This window comes from Triticum urartu, chromosome 3A (assembly GCF_056163025.1).
Source record: "Triticum urartu cultivar PI428250 chromosome 3A, HENAU_Tu73, whole genome shotgun sequence".
NCBI classification, from domain to species: Eukaryota; Viridiplantae; Streptophyta; class Magnoliopsida; order Poales; family Poaceae; genus Triticum; species Triticum urartu.
Genome location: NC_141875.1, coordinates 506999582 through 507022754, shown reverse-complemented (window position 1 = coordinate 507022754; position 23173 = coordinate 506999582). Strand labels below are relative to the sequence as shown.

The 23173-nt window shown below is 45.0% G+C and overlaps 2 protein-coding genes across 2 annotated transcripts; one reads left to right on the top strand and one right to left on the bottom strand.

Annotated features, from left to right (window-relative positions):
* Positions 1-8214: 8214 nt before the first annotated feature.
* On the bottom strand, positions 8215-12722 carry LOC125544708 (uncharacterized). Its single transcript, XM_087515548.1, has 7 exons — positions 12584-12722; positions 12304-12485; positions 12068-12125; positions 10156-10214; positions 9201-9504; positions 8905-9097; positions 8215-8708 (listed from the first exon to the last, which is right to left on the bottom strand). Exons 1-5 carry the CDS (start codon positions 12720-12722, stop codon positions 9361-9363), a joined length of 582 nt encoding a protein of 193 aa, XP_087371674.1. The 3' UTR covers positions 8215-8708; positions 8905-9097; positions 9201-9360.
* A 611-nt stretch (positions 12723-13333) lies between these two features.
* Positions 13334-23169, top strand: LOC125544707 (subtilisin-like protease SBT5.6). Its single transcript, XM_048708450.2, has 10 exons — positions 13334-13547; positions 13755-13849; positions 14016-14113; positions 14277-14438; positions 14540-14651; positions 20377-20941; positions 21043-21143; positions 21250-21607; positions 21708-21921; positions 22046-23169. Exons 1-10 carry the CDS (start codon positions 13437-13439, stop codon positions 22576-22578), a joined length of 2349 nt encoding a protein of 782 aa, XP_048564407.2. The 5' UTR covers positions 13334-13436; the 3' UTR covers positions 22579-23169.
* Positions 23170-23173: the final 4 nt, after the last annotated feature.

Below are 23173 nucleotides of genomic sequence, written 5' to 3'. Positions count from 1 at the left end.
AGAAGGCGTAGGTAAAAAGGTGGATCCTTGTCCCCTTATATGGGCGGATGCAGTTGTGCGTCCCCACCTGCCTAGTAAAACTCACTTGCCTCCCAAGCGCCGTGATAAGTGGCGCGGTTGGGTTACCCACGTCCGTATTGATGAGAATCCCATAAAAGGGGGGTACACGATCTCTGCTTTGACAAGACGTCCCAAGGAAACTGCCTCGCAAAACACGCTGAGGTGGAAAAGTGAAAACAATTCGAGTGAAGGACTTGGCTGTAGTGTGTTGACGCACTGCGGAATACGTCAGCAGATTTGATTTGTGTTAATATTATTCTCTCTATGGCAATATGTGGAAGCTTATTTTGCAGAGCCGGACACTACTCTTGGTGTTTACAATCTTCTATGAAGGACTTGGAGGAGGAACCCGCCTTGCAATGCCGAAGACAATTTGCGCGTCGGACTCGTCGTCATTGAAGCCTGGTTCAGGGGCTACTGAGGGAGTCCTGGATTAGGGGGTGTTCGGGTAGCCGGACTATACCTTCAGCTGGACTCCTGGACTATGAAGATACAAGATTGAAGACTTTGTCCCGTGTCCGGATGGGACTTTCCTTGGCGTGGAAGGCAAGCTTGGCGATGCGGATATTCAAGATCTCCTACCATTGTAACCGACTCTATGTAACCCTAACCCTATCCGGTGTCTATATAAACCGGAGGGTTGTAGTCCGTAGGCAATCAACTCCATATACAACAATCATACCATAGGCTAGCTTCTAGGGTTTAGCCTCCTTGATCTCGTGGTAGATCTACTCTTGTACTACCCATATCATCAATATTAATCAAGCAGGACGTAGGGTTTTACCTCCATCAAGAGGGTCCGAACCTGGGTAAAACATCGTGTTCCCTGCCTCCTGTTACCATCCGGCCTAGACGCACAGTTCGGGACCCCCTACCCGAGATCCGCCGGTTTTGACACCGACACCGACACTGGCTAAACATCCTTCCTGAAAACTCCATTGGCAGCTGGGAGGACTTGGAAGAAGCCTTCCTTGACAACTTCCAAGGTACATATGTTCGACCTCCGGATGCTGATGACTTAAGTCACATAATCCAACAGCCTAGAGAGTCAGCCAGGAAATTCGGGACCAGATTCTTAACCAAAAAGAACCAGATCGTCGACTCTCCAGACGCCGAAGCCCTAGCGGCATTTAAACATAGCATCCGGGACAAATGGCTCGCCCGACACCTCGGCCAAGAAAAGCTGAAGTCCATGGCAGCCCTCACGGCACTCATGGCCCACTTTTGCGCGGGCGAAGATAGTTGTCTAGCCCGTAGTAATAACAATACAAGCGAACCTGGCACTTCGGAAGCCAGAAATAGCAATGGCAAGCCCCGACGCAACAGACATAAGCGTTGAAGCAACGGTGATAATACCGATGACACAGCGGTCAATGCCGGATTCAGTGACTCCAAGTCTGGTCAGCGGAAGAAGCCATATAAAAGAAATAATCAGGGCCCTTCCAGCCTGGACCGCATACTCGATCGCCCATCTCAGATCCATGGCACCCGTGATAAACCAGCCAATCATACCCACAGGAGTTGTTGGGTCTTCAAACAGGCCGACAAATTAAATGCCGAAGACAAGGAGAAGGGGTCGCAATGCGAGAACGACGACGAGGAGCCCCGTCCACCGAACACAGGGGGACAAAATAAGTTTCCTCCTCAAATCAAAATGGTGAACATGATATACGCCACCCATATCCCCAAGAGGGAGCGCAAACACGCGCTCAGGGACGTCTATGCGATAGAGCCAGCCGCCCCAAAATTCAACTGGTCGTCATGCCCGATCACTTTCGATCGTAGGGATCACCCAACCAGTATCCGTCATGGCGGGTTAGCCGCACTGGTCCTTGACCCAATAATTGATGGATTTCACCTCACACGAGTCCTCATGGACGGCGGCAGTAGCCTCAACCTGCTTTACCAAGATATAGTGCACAAAATGAGCATCGATCCATCAAGGATCAAGCCCACCAAAACTACCTTTAAAGGAGTTATACCAGGCGTAGAGGCCCGCTGCTCGGGCTCAATCACATTGGAGGTTGTCTTCGGATCTCCGGACAACTTCCGAAGCGAGGAGTTAATCTTTGATATCGTCCCCTTCCACAGTGGCTATCACGCACTGCTCAGATGAACTGTGTTTGCCCGATTCAATGCGGTGCCGCACTATGCTTATCTCAAGCTCAAGATGCCCGGACCACGCAGTGTCATAACAGTCAATGGAAACACGGAGTGCTCCCTCCATACTGAGGAGCATACTACTGCCTTGGCAGCAGAGGTACAGCGCGGCCTTCACAAGTAGAACCTTAATTCGGCGGCCATGCTCCCAGACATTGTCAAACGAGTCCGGACTACTCTGCGGTAGGACAGTCCAGCTCGTCAGGAGCTCGATTAGCAATTCAACCTCCATCTCAGCCCCGACCAAGTGGCGGCATACGTTCCGTGCGTACATAACTACGCACTAAAAATACCATGGGCAGAGACGGAGGCATAACCATACTGTGATCCACAATACGGCTCGACCTTCCCGGAGCACAACTATGCTTACTTTTCCTTTTATCCCTTCTTCTTTTTTTTCAGGTTCCTTTTCACAGGCCCCTCCTGATGGCCGGATAAATTGGTCCTTTCGAAGGACGGACACACCAAGGCGACAAGTAGCACAGACATATGGGGGAATCTCCAGACATCCTTATTGGCGATCATTCTACCTGTTTTCAGGACCCATGCGCAGCTCCTCCTTGGTCTTGGCATGTTAAATAGCCACTGTTGCTTATCGCACTACTTGTACAAAATACGCCTTGACGTATTAATCAAACTATAATGGAAACAGTTTGCAGCCCAACTTCTATGGCACTAGTTTGTTCTTTGGATAATCTTATCAAATCGCACCCATGCACTTTGGTACGCTTTATTCCGCCAGGGGCTTCACTGTGCCCCATAACACGGCAACAAAGTCCGAACACTTTTTACAATATAGTTCGGCACCTCGGATTTAGCATTATATGCATCGGCTCTGAATCATGTCTTTGGTCAATAGTTGGGTTGCCCAGCTCCTGTGCTTACTACCTTACGTTCTGCTATATCGGCTAGGGTAGTAAAGGGAGAACTACTGCGATTGTGACCTGGTTTATCCGGATGAGCACCTCAGTAGAGAAAGCCGAAAACTGACTGTCATGATCTTTAGTGATTTTTTCCGCATTATGCGATGAATCGGTTCTTATCCGATCAGGTTTTTACAGCACCCTAGTTCGGATACTAGGGGATGCGCCTAAATTTTTATTGTCAAACTCCTATGGCTAAGTGAGGGTGGTAAAGACACATAGTCTGATTGCCTGGTTCGTTGTGCTAAACACCTCCTTTAAGGACCAAATGTTGGGATAAAGAGTGTTTACATTCATCCCGAACACCCCCGTACTACCTACGTGGGGGCTGAAGCCGACGACTGGCCAACCCTCAGATTTAATAAAAATGGTCGCACAGGAGGTAAAAACTTCAACAAATAAACAAGCATTATATTACATAACGGCTATTTTCAATACTACAGGAGGGGATAACATGAGTATATTCATTCAAAAATAATGTCCTTAGCACATTGCTCTGCTACAATGCAGGATCCCTCCAGGACATCGTCGAAATATCGTGCGGGCGTGCGGTGCTCCATTCCCTTGGGCGGTCCTTCAGTCACGAGCTTGACGGCATTCATCTTCGCACATTGCATCTCGACACGGGCGAAGGCCATCCGCGCACCTTCTATACAAACCGACCGCTTGACGGCGTCAACCTGAGGGCAGGCATGGACCAGCCGCTTCACGAGTTCGAAGTTGCTGCCGGGCATAGCTTCTGCAGGCCACAACCGGACTATTAAGTGTTCGGCCACCCTATGCGGCTCGGCCAGCTGTTTTAGCTGGTCACTAAAAGCCACCGGATGTTCTGGCGCAAGGTATTGCGACCAGAACAGCTTCTCCGTTGCGCTCGCTTCTTCAGCTCGGAAGAATGCCGCAGCGTCAGAAACGCTGCATGGCAAATCCACAAACGCCCCTGGAGAACTCCAAATCCGGGTTAGTAAGAGATATCTTGTCTTCACATACTTGCTTTGCATAATAAAATCCTTACCCGCCGCAATCTTCTTGGCCTCTTGGATTTCCTGGAGGGCGCTTTGGGCTTCGGCCCGGTCCTCTTGTGCACTTTGGCGGACCCTCACGAGTTCGGACTCTTGGCCCTCATTCTGGCGCTCCAAGGATTCGTATTTTATCACGGCATCTTGGAGCTCCTGCTGGACCTCCCCAATCTTGGCCTCATGCATTTCTCGGGTGGTCCATTCCTTCGCCGCCCTCTCCTTGGCCTCGGCCAGCGCCTTCTTGAGGGCCTCTACCTCGGTCATCGCCCCTAAGAAAATATCGCGGCACTGTGGTTAGCGCACAAACATTCATCCCTCCTGGATATACACAAAAACATTGAATACCTTGATTGTCCTCCAGCTGCTTTTTCGCACGACCGAGCTCTTCCTCGGTCTGCTCCAGTCCGGAGACTTCGGCAGCATGAGAAGTCACGGCCAACAGCGACGCCTGCTTATTCACATAGACATATCTGGTTAGTCTCCTGCGAAAAACTCTTTCTGGAGTGTTATCTTCTCCTGTGTCGGTGTTGCTGTCTTTACTGCGGCGGGACTTAGAGCGGCGCCGCTGACGCCGGCGTTTGGACTGTATTTCGGAAGGCTTATCCTCAGCAGGATCTTCCTTGTCATCGTCGTTGTTCTCCTTTGGTGCATCCACCATGTATACATCATACGAGGAAGTGGCCGTCCAGCGGCCGGTGAACGGCGGGTTCTGGGCCTCTTCTTCTCCGGCATCGTCGTCCATACCGTCGATGTCCTCGGAGTCATAATCAAGTTTGTCGATTAAATCCTCGACCATGGCTATGAAGTGGGTGGCGGGTGGGAAGCAAAATTCTTCACCGTCAACCCCTAGTTCGAGCCGGATATAGTTCGGCTGTGAGTCCTCCGCCAAGGACAGGTTCTTTAATGAGTTTAGCACATCGCCCAAAGGCGAGTGCTGAAAGATGTCTGCGGTGCTGAATTCGAAGATCGATAAACGATCAAGTTCGGTATCCGCAGGCTCACGTGGTTCGGAACTTACGGCTGGAGACGAGTCCGGGGTTCTGGTGACAAAGACATTGTGAGAGGTTAAGTCTATGTGTGGCTCCAACGTCGTGGAATCTGTGGCCTCCGTGGGGGGTTGATCCACCCGTCCTTGGATGGCGCAACTTGCTCCGGATCTAAGGACAGAGCGGTTACGGGAGCAATCTCCTGGATGTGGCCTGACGACAGATTTAGGTCATGATCATCAGGGTGACCAGGAGCGACTACTGCGGTATCGAATCCGGCGAAGATCAAGTCCCCACGGATGTCCGCAACGTAGTCCAAGCTTCCAAATCTGACCTGATGGCCAGGGCGTAGCTTTCAATCTGCTACGGATGGCCAAACGAGTTGGCCCGTAGTGCGAAGCCGCCAAACATGAGGATCTGCCCGGGGAGGAAAGTTTCTCCTTGGACAGCGTCATTATTGACGATTGAAGGGGTCATCAAACCTTTTAGCGACAGCACAGTGGAACTCTCAATGAAAGCACCAACGTCGGTGTCAAAACCGACGGATCTCGGGTAGGGGATCCTGAACTGTGCGTCTAAGATCGATGGTAACAAGAGACAGGGGACACGATATTTACCCAGGTTCGGGCCCTCTCTATGGAGGTAATACCCTACTTCCTGCTTGATTGATCTTGATGAATATGAGTATTATAAGAGTTGATCTACCACGAGATCATAATGGCTAAAACCCTAGAAGTCTAGCCTGTATGAGTACAGTAATGAGTATCCTATCCGGACTAAGTCCTCCGGTTTATATAAACACCAGGAGACACGATATTTACCCAGGTTCAGGCCCTCTCTATGGAGGTAATACCCTACTTCCTGCTTGATTGATCTTGATGAATATGAGTATTACAAGAGTTGATCTACCACGAGATCATAATGGCTAAAACCCTAGAAGTCTAGCCTGTATGACTACGGTAATGAGTATCATATCCGGACTAAGTCCTCCGGTTTATATAAACACCAGGAGGATCTAGGGTTACACAAGGTCGGTTACAAAGAAGGGAATCTACATATTCCGTTGCCAAGATTTCCTTCCACGCCAAGAAGAGTCCTATCCGGACACGGGTACGGTCTTCGGTCTTCGTATCTTCACAGCCCATCAGTCCGGCCCATAGCTAACAGGCCGGACGCCCGAGGACCCCTTAGTCCAGGACTCCCTCATGGAGTACGAGGGATGACTGGTCGGCTACGGTGTGAGGCTGACGTCGCCGGAAAATAACAGGAGGTGCGGGTGTGTAAAGGGATGGCCTGGCGACAGCACAGCCGGCCATGGGAGGAGGGAGCAGGCAGTCCCGCCGGCGCTGGATTTAGCGGCTGGAGCAGGAAGATCAGAGATTGAAGAACCACGGTGGCCGTTGGATGGACATCCAACAATCAGTGCTCTGTGTTGACTAAGTTGACAAAGCCTTGCGTACGCGTCAAATTTTTTTAGGGCAGCATCATCGTCAACCTAGTAGGCCTAGAAGTCAACCTCCAAATCTGTGGAAATCAACATACAACTCATTTGCCATTATTTTCAATAATTTACAGCACATTTGCTAATTCTTAAATATATTTTGAAGCCCATATTCCTTTTATTAGCATTACAGACCATATACAAAATTTTGCATATTTCGATGGGGTCCGAACTCTTTTAATCACTAAATTTTGAGTCACATTAAAATAATTTTTAAAAAATTATATCAAAATAAAATACAAAAAGAATCTACGCAAAAAATGAATGAAATTTAAAATATTGAAATCCAGAAAAAACGAAATTCGAATGTAATTATCGGTTAGCTTTGGTTTAAAAATTTACAGCCCATTTTTTACTACTTATAACCCATTTTCTGGAGAAGCCGGATACATCCCTCAATTTTACATACCATTCACTGCCAAAAAAAAAAAAATTCTTCCAAAGTATAGAGTGCATGAAAATTGAGTCATTTTAAGTATAGATGGACAACATACATTATAGTTCATATAGAGTGCATGAAAATTGAGTCATTTTAAGTATTCGAGCGATTGGGTAGGAATTATTAGTAATATGGAGGCTATAAACTAGGTTGTTGGACCAATATTAAGTGACAAGTGTAAGATTTTTTCCATTTAAGCATTGTCGGGATTGATTTATCTATTTAAGTTTCTTTTTTCTTAAATCTCAGTCGCATTTTTATAATGACATTTCACCAAAATGTCAAACCTATAAAGGACCAAGCAAAGTGGATCACCTTTTTCTAGGACTTTTTCACCTCTCTCGGCTTCTGATTGAGAATCAGTGGCCACATAGAAACAATACCCATGTTAATGAATGTCTACAGTAACCATGCTACAATGTCAATCCACGAAGTGCTTGCTACAACCATTCATTTGGGAAGTCCATTTTCGATCCAAGAAAAGTTACATCGTGGATCTTTGTCCGAGTTTGAAATAGGTATGTTAACCTGTCAAGTTGAGAATAAAGCAAGTTCCACCAAGTTAGGACACATAAGGCCTCAATTGTTAATCGTGCGTACTTTAACTCATCATCGGAAACTTCAGTATAATGTAGAAATATACACTACATATAGTTGCACAAATGCTTGGACTAGCCTTCATGCTACTCAAGGCAACGTAAAGTTATGTTGAGACAAAGCAAAAGTGAAATGTTGCAGCAATTGTGATGGTCATATACGCCTTGGATGGAAAGCGAATACAAAGTTTAAGTAGGATTATTCAATATAAGACAAAAAATATTACCAAAAACATAAAATCCTTGATAAATGTTTTGGACAAAGTATAGTTATGTAGTGGTGAATTAACTGGGTATGAGTAGCAAGCCACACGGGGCAGGAAAAATAGCACAAACACTCTAATATAGGAATACACTACAAGGTGTTTTTGTTGTTGCTAGAAATCATTATTTTTAAAATTAAGTTGAATAGCGGCAAATGTGTGGGCAACAAATTGTTTGAGAAAACAACAAAATTCCATGAGTAATTTGGTTATTAAGTTTTCTATAATTGAAATTATCTATCTAATAGCACAATAACATATTAAAGTCTATATCACAAACAAGAATAATAATTAATAAATCTAGCCGCGCAAATGTGCGGGTCACCTTGCTAGTTCATACACAACTAAGCATCTGAACATAATTCCAAAGGGAGTCCATACATAATTGCATATAACTAACATAGTTTGCCCCCAAAAGATCAAGCTCGGAACCACCAACTGTCATTCCCCTACCACTATCACTTGCATCAAGGTCAGAAGCATAGCATTTGCACGTAGATGATCTATTGCAACACAATGGACACTGATCTGTAAATGGGTTCTTTGAATGTGATGAGAACAACATTGCCTTCAATAAGAGAAGCGGCTGGGAAGAACTCATTGAAAGTGTTGTTCTGAATCACCATCCCCCCATCTTGCTTGCTAATAGAAAATGACGAAGGAGTGATTACATGCACACCCTCATCCATAGCTACCAGAGTGACAAACGCATTCGGCACATCAACAAATCTCTTCAAGCTTCAAACAACAGTCTTGGGGATTTTCTAAAAATAAACAAAAAATAAAAGAATATAAGGTTAAATTGATCTCTAAAGATTCATAAAATAATTAAATAGCAAGATGAACACTGAAAAATATAGACTAACCAGGCACTCATGCTCAACTAGAAAATCAAAAAGTTCAACTAATCAGATAACCTTCAAAAACTAACAACAAAATCATTCACAACAACTTACCCACCATGATATGCCGGTTGATGTTGGTGTGATGTTGGTGACAGTCATGAGATGCACAAATGGGCGGCAACGCAGGAAATTGTCTTGAAAGAGACACCAAAGAAAGAAGCGGGTCTCATGATAGTTAAACGCTATTTGCTGAGAGAAGACAGCATAGCCAACATACTGGTATTTATCATTAGACAAATTTTCAAAAGCTACAAAACAAAACTAAAAAAAAGTTATACACATATTACAGATAATATTAAGCATGAAAATTTTAAACCCCACTAAATTAATTTGAAAAATTCAAAAACTTACCAACACAAAGAATAGGAAGCAACCTTTCTGCACCCCGATAAGTGTCCACTTTCAGATCAAAGGTCATATGGTCCAGAGAGAACACTATCCGGTCTCCAGCACGAAGACCATAGTCATAGTTAACTCAACCAAGCATTGCCATAAAACTTGCTAAATTGGGTCAATGCTTAAACAAAGGAGGGTAAGACCTTCCTTCATAAGTAAGAAGAGCAGGCTCAACCTTCTTGTACTGTAACATCATAGCAGCATCCCTCTGCTCATCAATGTAATAAGCTACAAAAGCTCTAAAATTGTAGGGAATGTACTGCAATATAAAATAAATATAAAAATATAATAAGATACTCAATTACCTAAAAATGCAAAACAATACTAAAGAAATTGCACAATAACAAATTCAGCAAGCCATAAATTGAAATGAAGCAAATAATTACCAATATCAATCTTGTATTAAACTTCTAATTGGAGAACTAATTATCTTATAAGATGAATAAAAATTCAACTAACAATGATGTCACCTATAAGATTGAATTTACCTAAAGAATGCAAAACATTACTGGATAAATTGCACAAAACCGAAATAGAGCAAGCTCTAAAAAAGGGAAATGAAGCAAAGAATTAATGATAACAACCTCATATTAAACTTCTAACTGAATAGCTAATTAATTTATAAGTTGAATACCAACTGAACTCACAATGACATCACTTATAAGATACTAAAATACCTAAAACATGCAAAACATTACTTCACAAATTGCACAATACCAAATTCAGCAAGCTATAAGCAGAAATGAAGCAAAAAAATAGTAATATCAACCTCGTATTAAAATTCTAACTGGAGAACTAATTAATTTATTAGTTGAATTTCATATTAATTACACTCACAATTACATCACCATAACATACTAAAATAGTAAGAAATTGAAAAGATGTTACACTTATAATAAAATCAACTCACCATGTGCCTAAAGCAACTTTCATTGAGGACAACGTCAAACTCGTGGAGAACTAGATCACCTGGCTCACAGGGTCCATCCGGATTATGGCAGATAGGGCAAACCATGCCCACATAAAATAAAAAAAGAAGCCTTAATATAAAAAGGGAACTCATCAAAGGGAAAACCACAAAATAGGTTAAAAGGGTAGCATCTAGGTAAATTTATAGCAACAACAACAATAAAAACTACCTAAAACTAAACAACATCACAAAGCTCATAGAAAAAATAGCAAGCAATAAGCAATGCAACTAGCTCTCACCAACTACGGCAACTATCTCACAATAATAGAATTAACTATCACTAGTCAAACTATCAAACTATTAGAAAAACTAATGGAACTATCAAACCATTCAACTGCACAAGAAGGATTAGGAACTTGCACAACATCATTATCAGGAACAACATCTACAGACTAGAGCAAAGCATATTCTAAAGAAATAGAGCAATAGATTAGTAGGAGTATTGGCCGAGAACCATTGTTGGTGCAATTGCAGACATTTGGAATACCATAGAAAAAATATTTTGCATATCATGGGATCCAACCATTGCTACCACGGAGTATAAGATATATACTAGCAACAAAGGTAAGTATATTCTAATTTACAACAGTTAAAACGCTACCACATCAAGCATACAAAAATATGCACACACAAAAGCAGACCTAAGCATACATTCCTACTCTATGTTGCTCTCCTTCTTTGGGTGCAAAAACACCCACCCCTACTATAGGTTGCACCTATTGTAACTACAATATTCATAAAGTACTAGTTGAACATGGTATTCCCAATGTCTACAATATTCGGAAAGTACTATCTGTCTTTAGTTGCACATGAAGGGTTCACAAAATACACAACACTGACAAGCTGCGGCAAAGCATATTCTAAAAACACAAAGAGAAAACAATGTGGTAGGTGTCTTGGCTGAGAGCCATTCTTGGAGCAATTTGCAGACGTTGGGAATACCATATCATATATTTTGAATATCATGGGATCCGACAATTGCTACTATGACTTACTGCTATGTCATGATACTAATTATTGTAGATTTACACATGCGGGCTACACAATTTGCACACAAATAAAATCAGCAAGAACAAAATCAACATGGAGTAAAAGGTATATTAGCAACAAAGGTAAGTACATTCTAATTTACAACAGTTGAAAACTGCGAGAAGAATACATATTTTTCATGCACAAAAATAAAATTCAATAAATAAATATACATGACTAGTAATTCACTTAGGATTACTGTAAGTACATGGATACTCGAAAGATTATAAATCTCCTACAAAACACTCTGAATAAAGAATTTGATGAGCAAGCTAAGCCTCCGAAGTTGAATATAGTAATGTTAAGCCTATGAGCATTTAGAAACACAAAGTAAAGGGGATTAAGTTTAAAAAAAGAGGACCTTTAACAAAACTCTCAACAGAAGGTCCGGAAAAAAGCTCATTGTAAGAACCACAAAGACCTAGATTTAACATTAGATTAACCTTACACACATTTGATTTAACAGTTCAAGACGTAGAAACTCACTTCCTATTCTTCAATCACACCAAATCAACAAAATATCCAGAAATCTAATAAATCTATAGCACAAGCCTACCCCAGCCATAAAAAACCAAACCCAAAAAATCAAACTACCGCACATCTATTCCACCAGATATCTAGCAACTTATTCTAAAAGAAAAAAAAGGGAAGAGAAGACACAAATCCTAACCAAAAGAGCAAGATTGAAGGAAAAAAAAGGAAGATTACGAAAACCCTAACCAAAGCATGCTAAACAAGAACCCTAACCATACATCCCATTCTACCACGAAACATTGCAAAAGACATAGAAAGACAAGAAAAAAAGATTGAGCAGGTAAAATACCTGAACAAGCAGATGGAGCACAAAGATCCCTAACCCAAGAAATCCCCGAGAGCAAATCCTGCATATAGAACAACAAAAGGTACAAAACTAACAGCTAAATAACCACAAAAGTAGAGTAGATCAGACGAGAAAGTGAGAGGGGGGACACAAAGGAGAGGAAAACTCGATGAACCCTAGCTCTGGATCGGAAGAGGAGACGAAGAGGAGAGCAAATGAGAGTAGGGGAAGTAACTGACAGGCAAACTGGGGAACGCACCGAAGAGATAAGGCGAAGGCAACAAGGCGACGCAGGCTGGGCTCAGCCTGGTAACGGGCGGTGGGAGCCAAAATGGCGCAACCAAAGTAGAGAACGAGCCCAATAAGCAATTCGACTGACCGAAAAAAGGGGTCAATCGATTCCACACAACCCAACTCACCACTGAAACGACACGGAGAAAAACCAAACAGCACAAATCTCAAAGCAGAATTGGATGGCCACAAATCGACTGATCCAAAAAGAATTTTCAGCTGACTCACATGTAGCTAAAGTGCTAGTGGATTGTTCTTCGAAATAAGACACTAGTGGATGCGATATGAGTGCCAGACTAGCTTTTTTGTTGTTGGTGAAAATGCCAAGAGTGAAGAGTACTTCCTCCGTCCGCGAATAAGTGTACATTTAGCTTTTGTTCTAAGTCAAAGTTTTAAAATTTTGACCAATTTTCTAAAAAATAGTAGTAATATATATGACATCAAATTGATATATTATCATAGTACATTTCATGATGAATCTAGTGATACTAATTTGAAGTCATCAATGCTTTTACTTTTTCCTAGAAAGGTGGTCAAAGTTTTAAATCTTTGACTTAAAACAAAAACTAGAAGTACACTTATTCACGGACGGAGGGAGTATATATATCGAATCCAGACGAAAATATCCAAGTTAATTAACTCATCACAGCTTCAAGTTGAAGCTAGGGAAGATTCTTCTGCCAAAAGGAAAAAAGAATACAGGGAAGAGAGCAGGAAATTACAAATAATAAAATATCAATTTTGCTAGAACTCATCTAGATGAAATTTAATTTGGTCTCATTCACCTTTTATAGCCATTGGATGTGGTGCTATAAGATGCGTGTGTGCCGACGTGAGTTGTATCCGTTCTTGTTTTCCAGATGAATGAGATTAAATTACGTTTTATCTAGATAAGTTCTAGGTACTCCCATAAAATACAAGCAAAAGATAGTATCGTCTCAAGCGGGCTAGAGAGAGTCAAACTATTCCGCCGATGTCCCTTTTGCCCTCTCCATCGCCTCGCCACAGAACCTGTGTCTGTATAGTGGACATATAAACAGCCTCCAAGCCGTCGAAGCACAGAGCGAGCTACGGCGTGCCGATGAAGACGACAGGAGGGGGCAGCGGACAACCAGCCATGTCCGGACTTGTGTTCTTCCTCTTCCTCTTTTCCCTCTTCACTGCCGCTGCCTCGACGACCAAGCAAAGCCAGGTCATCCTCTGGATCAATCCATTTTTCGTTGTTGATCAACATATTTCTCACGGGTTTAGTTTGATTAGATCATGGCCGGCTCCGTCCTGCCGTTCATGATGCTATTGTATCGTTTAATAACTCCCCTTATTTATGTTTAATTTTGTGTGAGCTACATGCTATGCGGAAGGGACGGATACTGAACTTTCGTACCGCCGTTGTGGGCAGGTCTATATAGTGTATCTGGGCGAGCACGCCGGAGCCAAGTCGAAGGGAACCATCCTTGATGATCACCATGCCCTCCTCCTCTCCGTCAAGGGCAGGTACACACACATCCATTAATGAAGGAACGTATGCATACATACCATGATCGTACATGGCGGCGCGCACGTCCTCTACATTTGCCGGGTGATTCTTGCTGATAATGGACACTAGCGAGTCCGGCTTCGTGCAGCTAGTCATTCACACGCTCTCTCTGTGGTTCACCAGCGAGGAGGAGGCACGGGCGTCGCTGCTGTACAGCTACAAGCACAGCCTGAATGGCTTCGCGGCCCTTCTCTCGGACGACCAAGCCACAAAGCTTTCAGGTAGTGTCCTACCGGCAGGACTGAGGCAGTGTCTGTCTACGGTGACACTAGGGTTTTCTCCAAAATCCATACACGATAAATAATAATACTGTGATTAATCCACCACCGTTGCCTGTATGTCTTTGTGCGTGCGTTTGGCTGATGCATGTGCCGTGTCCGGCAGAGAGGACTGAGGTAGTGTCTGCCTTCCGGAGCGACGGGAGGTGGTCCCCGCACACCACGAGGTCTTGGGAGTTTGTGGGTTTGGAGGAAGGGCTCAGCAAGGGCTGGCTGCCGTCCGGCGCTCACGCCGGCGAGAATGTCATCGTAGGCATGCTGGACTCCGGTGAGAAGGCTCTCTACCGACTTGCGTGCTTCCGGCCAATCAACTAAAGCCTTCACGTGTCGACGTTTCGTTTGACAAGAAGCGGCTATTTGAAACTGCAGGGATCTGGCCGGAGTCGAGGAGCTTCAGCGACGAGGGGCTAGGGCCAGTGCCCGCGCGGTGGAAGGGAGTGTGTCAAGGAGGAGATTCCTTCAATTCCTCCTCTTGCAACAGGTCAGCTATTAGCAGGTTTTTTGTTGGTATAATCAGCTATTTGTAGTGTATTATCACATACAAATACTTACATACGTAGTACTATGTACTTCTGCGCACTGCATCGTGCATTCGTGGCTTTGTTATCGTTGGAAGATTGGTTGGTCGGTCTATTCAGGCTAGTATATTCTTCCTGGAAACAGGGGACATACACACGGCCTCTTGCTATCCGTCTTCCATCTTGTGACCATATCGATCGATCACTTCGTCTAACTAAAAATCATAACAATATCGAACTAAGGCAACTTACAAAACAAAAGGCAGACATACATGCAGTGCATCTACCTATGATTGAGATGACTAGACAGTGAGGACTGACGACCAAACGAGAACCAAACAGTGACATACACGGTAAAATGGACAAAACTGACCTCAAGGCGCAACTATTTCACAACCTTTCGCAGTGGACGAAACAAATTCACCAGCTAATCTTTTTGTGTAGCGCTTGACAGGCCGGCACTGCACTACACTAAGTAGCGCATGACGCTCCTGGCCAGCGTGGCACTCAGGGCCAGACCAGGCCGCACCCCTGGTTGTGCAGCGCCTAGATGAAAGGAGCTGCACAATCGGCATACTGTTGATGTTCTTATCCTTGTCTTAGATGCAAAAGTACTACCTTTGTCCTGGTTTATTAGCCCCTTTTATTCTGTGGCAAATTTTGACTTTAAATTGTACTAACAAAATGTTAATGCATGTCATAAAAGTAATTAAATTGAAAACTATGTTCAAATACAAATCAACGATATAACTTTTGGTGACATGCATTAATATCTTGTTAGTTAAATCTCCAGTCAAAATTTGGCATAAAATACAAAAAGAACTTATAAACCAGGATGAAGGTAATAGTTACCATGTTCCAACAACTTTTGACTATTTTGCCCACTCTTTGTTTAACACATCGGCATATTACGCTTTATGTAAAGTGACCCCCATTATTCAAACTGATGGGCACACAAAGTGGACGGGTAACGGAGGGCCGGAGGGACCAGGATAGTATAACAAAAAAGCAAGAACAAAATATCCATAATTGCATATTTGGTCCAGTATATGAACACATGTTAAAATGGCATGCTAATTGCTAAAACTGAAGCAAATAATCAGTCAGGTTCAGTATAAATTTTTTAACAGACTAAGATTCTGACATGAGCCAAGAAATAAATGTTTAAACTTTTGGACTGAAAAAGCTAGCACGTCAGCTAAATGAGAAGTGGTACTTTGTTGTACCTCGAACATATTGCCCACAACTGGCTATAACCAAGAATTATCTGAATGCTTGACCACACTATCAACGCACCTTGTGTCGCTCTCATTGTCTGAAGGAACCTCTGCAGATAGAACAAAAGATAAACTGAAATGCATAACATGAATATTTGCACCAGTGAGATAGCTTATTCGAGTTGCCATTATTCTTGTTATAAGATAGAAAATGTGGAAGAATAATTTGAAACTTATAGTATGGCCATCCGCTATTTGTGCAAGCGATCGTTCATGGATTATGGAAAGGACTGGAACAACATATGCATATGAGCCGCCAATGACAGTGGGAAGGCGAGTGCCAAACAGTGTCTGCCTGTCTGGAGCAGTGTCTTTTATCCCATTCACAAATAGCAGTGTCTGAACCACTTTTGCCTTGTCATGCTTTGGTAAACACACAAGGGTTTCAGCAGGCTGGAACTGGCTGGAAAATGCTAAGTGGCAGTGTAGCACCTGAATGCTAGGCGCTACACTGTCTGGTGTAGTGACTGGCGCTACACTGTCTGGTGTAGTGCCTGAGCGTTAGGCACTACACTCTTTTAATCTGCAGAAACTACAAATACAATATGTAATATGTGTGTGAATCAATTTTTTCGATAAGACTTAAACAAATGCATAAGTGATTGTGCAGCTTCTTTCACCTAGGCGTTGCACAAGGTAGTACAGGTCCTTTCACCTAGGCGCTGCACAACCAGGGATGAGGCCCAGTCTGGCCCCAGGGTGCCACACTGGCCAGGAGTGTAGCGGCTGTCAGTTAGGCGCTACTCAATAGGTCAGCGCTACATAAAAGGGTTAGTTAGGTGAATTTGTTTCGCCTACGGTTTAGTTTGTGAAATAGTTGCGCCTCGAGGTCAGTTTTGTTCATCCCCCCCCCCCCCCCCCCCCCACACACACACACCCACACACACCCACACACACACACAGCCGATCTACGATGTCGATGTATCCAAACTAGAATCTCCGGCGTGGGTGCTTGCACGTTTTAACCGGGACCAGATGGCAGCTCGGGCGCAAGACTCCAGCTTGGCGACTTCTCGACTCACTGCAGTGCACAACTTGTTTTGTAATCTCTGCCTGCATGGCTTAGCACTGTTAGCAGTAGCAGACGTACAAACAAAAACAGTCTGCCATAGAGTAGTTTTCTCTATGCGGCAGATTAGGGGCCAGTTCTTTTCGTTCGATTATGAAGAATCACTGTCCAAGGAATCAAAATCGTAAAAGCGTACACTTTATGATATTTGCTAATATAGTAAAAAATTTGTATTTTGCTAGTTGACTTGGTATGAATATGGATGTTGTAATTAAAAAGTGTATATACACTTTATGATATTTGCAACTCGCTTTTATGTTCATATTTTTTTTTCGAAAAGGGGATCTCCCCGGCCTCTGCATCAGAACGATGCATACGGCCATCTTATTAACCAAATAACAAAAAGTGCCAACAAGGTTCCACAGTCTCCGGCTAGACAAAAGCAAAGGATAAATGCAGCTCACACAGAGGCTGGCAAAAAATAGATAGGGAAACTAATTGCCTATCCTATTACATGACCGCCATCCAAACCGGTTGAAAATATCCCGAGCTACCATCTCCCAACGGATAGATCCAGTAACCAAATGCTCCCTGGCCTCCATCAGAGTGAGTAGCGACCACGAACGGATCAGTGCCGTAGCTCGGAAAATAACCTGCAAAAAATGAATCCGTGATGTTCTGTTAAAAAACAAATCATTTCTGCAATTCCAGATAGTCCATAACAAAGCGCAAACTCCAACCCGAATATGTCTTGCTAATGCAGGCTCAACCCCATTAAGCCATGTCCCAAATAAAGCATTGACCGAAGTCGGTGGAGTAATATTAAAAGCAATATGGACCGTCCGCCAAAGAACTTTGGCCAACGGGCAATCAAAGAATAGATGCTTAATCGTCTCATCCCGATCACAGAAACTACACCTAGTAGGTCCTGTCCAATTGCGTTTAATCAAGTTGTCCTTTGTTAAAATAACTTGTTTATGGACAAACCACATAAACACTTTAATTTTTAAAGGAACTTTGACAGCCCAAACATACTTGGAAGTTGGAATAGCATTCGAATTAATAACATCAATATACATTGATTTAACTGTAAATACTCCAGAGCTAGTCAACTTCCAACGCAATATATCGGGTTGGTGAGAAAGTTGAACCTCCATCAGTCTCCTAACTAGATGGAGCCATTCTTCCCAACGATTGCCCGCTAACGACCGTCGAAACTGAATATTAAGGGGGGCAGATTGGAATACCGTTGCCACGAACACCTCGTGTCGTTGAGCAATCCGATATAAAGACGGATATTGAATGGCTAAGGGTGATTCACCAAGCCAAGTATCCTCCCAGAAACGTGTACTTGTACTATTTCCAATAACAAATCTCGTCCTATTGAACATAGATTGTTTGACTTTCATTAGTCCTTTCCAGAAAGGCGAATCAGTCGGCCTGACTGCGACCTGGGACAATGTTTTAGTCTGGAGGTACTTGTTGTGGAGGATCTGCGCCCACATGGCCTCAGTCCCGGAAGACAGCTTCCACAACCACTTACTAAGAAGGCATCTGTTCTTAACTTCAAGATTTTCAATACCAAGACCCCTTTGGTCTTTCGGTCTACAGATGATGTCCCATTTAGCAAGCCGGTATTTTCTTTTAAGTTCATCACCCTGCCAAAAGAAACGCGACCGATAGAAGTCCAGTCGTTTCCTAACACCAACTAGGACCTCAAAGAAAGATAAGAGAAACATAGGCATACTCGTGAGCACCGAATTAATCAATATCAAGCGGCCTCCGTATGACATGAGCTTACCCTTCCAACAGCTCAGTTTTTTCTCAAATTGATCCTCGATGCACTTCCATTCTCTGTTTGTAAGCCTACGATGGTGAATCGGAATACCAAGGTAAGAGAAGGGTAAACTCCCCAACTCGCACCCAAACAATTGCCTGTAAGACTCCTGGTCGTCTTTGGCTCTACCAAAGCAGAACAACTCGCTTTTATGAAAGTTAATCTTTAACCCGGTCAATTGTTCAAATAGGCATAACACTAACTTCATATTTCTCGCCTTGGCCAAATCATGCTCCATAAAGATGATTGTATCATCGGCGTACTGAAGGATGGAAACACCTCCCTCAACAAGATGAGGTACCAACCCACCCACTTGACCATTCTCCTTAGCCCTTCCTATCAAAATTGCTAACATATCCACCACAATGTTAAACAGGATAGGGGACATCGGATCTCCTTGTCTTAGGCCTTTATGTGTCTGGAAGTAATGACCTATGTCGTCATTCACTTTAATTCCCACACTCCCTTTTTGCCTAAAGGACTCGACCTGTCGGCGCCAGGCTTCATCAAAACCTTTCATATGCAGTGCCTGTTAGAGGAATGGCCACTTAACCTTATCGTACGCTTTTTCGAAATCCACCTTAAAAATTACTCCATCTAATTTTTTGGAATGGATTTTATGGAGCGTTTCATGAAGAACAACCACCCCTTCAAAAAGGGAGTAACCGTTAGCTTTCATGTTCATATGGGACATGAATCTAAAATAACCTAGTGTTAGCAATACAATACTCAGTTTCAATTTAAAGGCGTTACAGACATTTCAGCATACAACTCATACAAGAATCTCCCCGCAAAAAAAACTCATACAACAATCTCAGGCTGGAATCACAAAAAAGAACTAAACGACTGATTATGTGGACAGGTGACTAAAGAACTGGCCCAAGGTAGAACCCCCCTGACACCTTTTCCTCGCACTCCGTGCAAAACAAGATCCCTGTCAACCTGACAGCGTGAGATTTTACTCCCTCGATAGTTGCAGAAAATTGATGTGATATTATGCAAATTTGCTTACTCAACTGTTGTAAGCATAGGCCAAATCAGATGATTGTTAACGGGATATAAATATTTTAATATGTTAACTTGTGATTTATCTGTCAATAATAATATGAATGTGTAAATAAATGTTAGGGCTTGTCTAGGGCACATCTAGATGTGCCTTAGTTATTACACATCTAAGTGACACAAGCAAGTGCAGAAAAAAAAGGAAAAAAAGAAAATACTCACACGAATCTTCGCATAAGATCAATGATATAGGACTTAGATGTGCAATACTTATGGCACATCTAGATGTACAATACTTATGGCACATCTAGATGTGCTTTAATAAAACTGTAAATGTTAATCAAATTCTGATCATGAATTATCTTATATTTCAATTAGAAGTTTGGTAAGTAAATTAAATTGCAATTGGTTTAGAAGATAAGTAAATTAAGATGACTGATTATCATATACATGAAAGGTTTGACAAAAGAATGGTGAGAATAAATGTGAAATGAAAAGCTTAGTTCTTTTTAAGTAGTAGAGAAGTAGTGAAGATTGCCGTTCATACGTACACCGGCACGCAGGAAGGTCATCGGCGCGCGGTACTACCTCAAGGCCTACGAGGCCCAGCACGGCAGGCTGAACACCACGAACGAGTGCCGCTCGCCGCGCGACCACGACGGCCACGGCACCCACACCGCGTCCACCGTCGCGGGCCGCGCCGTGCCGGGCGTGGCGGCGCTCGGGGGGTTCGCTGCCGGCACGGCCTCGGGCGGGGCGCCGCTCGCCCGCCTCGCCATCTACAAGGTGTGCTGGCCCGTACCGGGGCCCAACCCCAGCATCGAGAACACATGCTTCGACGCCGACATGCTCGCGGCCATGGACGACGCGGTCGGCGACGGCGTCGACGTGATGAGCGTCTCCATCGTGTCCTCCGGAAAGCAGCCACGGCTACCGGACGACGGCATCGCCGTCGGCGCGCTGCACGCCGCCAGGCGCGGCGTGGTTGTCGTGTGCAGCGGTGGGAACTCTGGCCCCGCGCCGGCCACTGTGTCGAACCTTGCGCCGTGGATACTCACGGTCGGCGCCAGCAGCATCGACCGCTCTTTCAACTCGCCCATCAGGCTTGGTAATGGCATGGTGATCATGGTAAACGCCTAAGAAAATTCATGTCATTTAACGTATGTTATTCTTGTTTTTTCTTTTAATTAAAATGGACTGACGTGTGATTTACCGTACTTTCGTACCAGGGACAGACGGTAACACCATATCAACTGCCGGCGAACAGGACGTATCGAATGGTTTATGCAGCACACGCCGTGGTTCCTGGCACTCCCGCCAACGTTACCAAGTAATAAACGAACCAACTGTACTGAAATCTCAAAAAAATATACGTACAACACAGGTACGTCACACTTGCTAATCGAACAAGGTTCAAATTTTGCATTTGGACGCAGCCAATGCCTGCCGAACTCACTGTCGCCAAAGAAGGTGCGAGGCAAAATCGTGGTGTGCTTGAGGGGGAGCGGTCTGAGGGTGGGCAAAGGCCTGGAGGTGAAGCGGGCGGGCGGCGCGGCGATCGTGCTCGGCAACCCGCCGATGTACGGCAGCGAGGTGCCCGTCGACGCGCACGTGCTCCCCGGAACGGCAGTCTCCATGGCCGACGTCGACACCATACTCAGCTACATTAATTCCAGCACGAACCCAGCCGCTTACCTGGAGCGCTCGAGGACAGTCATGGACGTCAAGCCGTCGCCGGTGATGGCGCAGTTCTCGTCGCGTGGACCCAACGTCCTCGAGCCCAGCATCCTCAAGGTACGAGCACAAACGGCATCCATTTGCATTTGCATCTTCTCAAGATGACTCTTGTCGATTATCTGTGCTAACTGCATCTGCATGCAATGTGTGCGTGCAGCCTGACGTGACGGCGCCAGGCCTGAACATCCTGGCGGCGTGGAGCGAGTCGTCGTCGCCCACAAAGCTCGACGGCGACAATCGCGTGGTGAAGTACAACATCATCTCCGGGACATCGATGTCGTGCCCGCACGTCTCCGCCACCGCCGTCCTCCTCAAGTCTGCCCACCCCGACTGGAGCGCCGCCGCAATCCGGTCAGCCATCATGACCACCGGTAATTTCTCTGCTCCGGCAACGCGATTTGCATGCCATAGGGCCAAGTTCTGCTTTTCTTTACATTGATTGAGAATGGTGGCGGAAGTGGGCCCACGTGATCTCTTTGTGTATGGTTTTGACAGCAACGACTAACAACGCGGAAGGCGGCCCAATAACGAACGCTGACGGAACAGTGGCGGGGCCCATGGACTACGGCTCGGGCCACATCAGGCCCAAGCACGCGATGGACCCGGGCCTGGTGTACGACGCGTCCTTCCAGGACTACCTCCTCTACGCCTGCGCGAGCGGCGGCGCGCAGCTGGACCGCTCGTTCCCGTGCCCGGCGAGCCCGCCGCGTCCGCACGAGCTCAACTACCCTTCCGTCGCCATCCACGGCCTCAACGGGTCCACCACCGTGCACCGGACGGTGACCAACGTCGGCGAGCCTGGGGCGCATTACAGCGTCGCTGTGGTCGAGCCCATGGGCTTCTCCGTGAAGGTCTCGCCGACGAGCCTCGCCTTCGCACGCACCGGAGAGAAGAAGACCTTCACGATAAAGATCGCAGCGACCGGGAAGAGAAGTCGGCGTATGAAGAGGAAATATCTGGCAGGCTCGTACACGTGGAGCGACGGAGTCCACGCTGTGAGGAGCCCCGTCGTTGTTCTCGTCGCGTGATCATTCGTTCTTGCCATTACTGGCCAATTTGAAGAATAGATGAACACGTACAAAACTACTCCCTCGTTGTGCATGTGCTATACGCCAAATGGATCGTGGGTTCGTGTCCCGTTCTGGAGGCTCGAGATGCCAATGGCTGCGCGCATCCGCATCCTTATCCACACCGTGCGTGCACCACCGTCAGTCTTCACCGGCGCCCGTGGCCGGCAGGCCAACCAACCACACCCATTGTCCAAACCCGGCGGCGTTACAGGTGTATGACCGGCAGCGGTGGTTCACGCCAACACGACACAGTCCGCGTGCTTTCGTGCATGCTGCCACAGTAGAAAGACGTCGACGCGGGAGTCCTCGCTAGAGTCCAGGATCGCAGGATATACCACGACCCACGAGCCCACGCATGTATGGAGCGCTGGTAGCCTGTCTTTTTCCACTCCAACGCTGAAAACCCAGGGGCTGCCCGGATATTCTCTATATCGACACAAAGTTCACGAAAACGATGGCAAGCGTGATGCTCCACTTTGTATTCACTTGCACAAGAATTTTACCAACCAAGTTTATATACCTACTAGCATTGCACAAGAATTTTACCAACCAA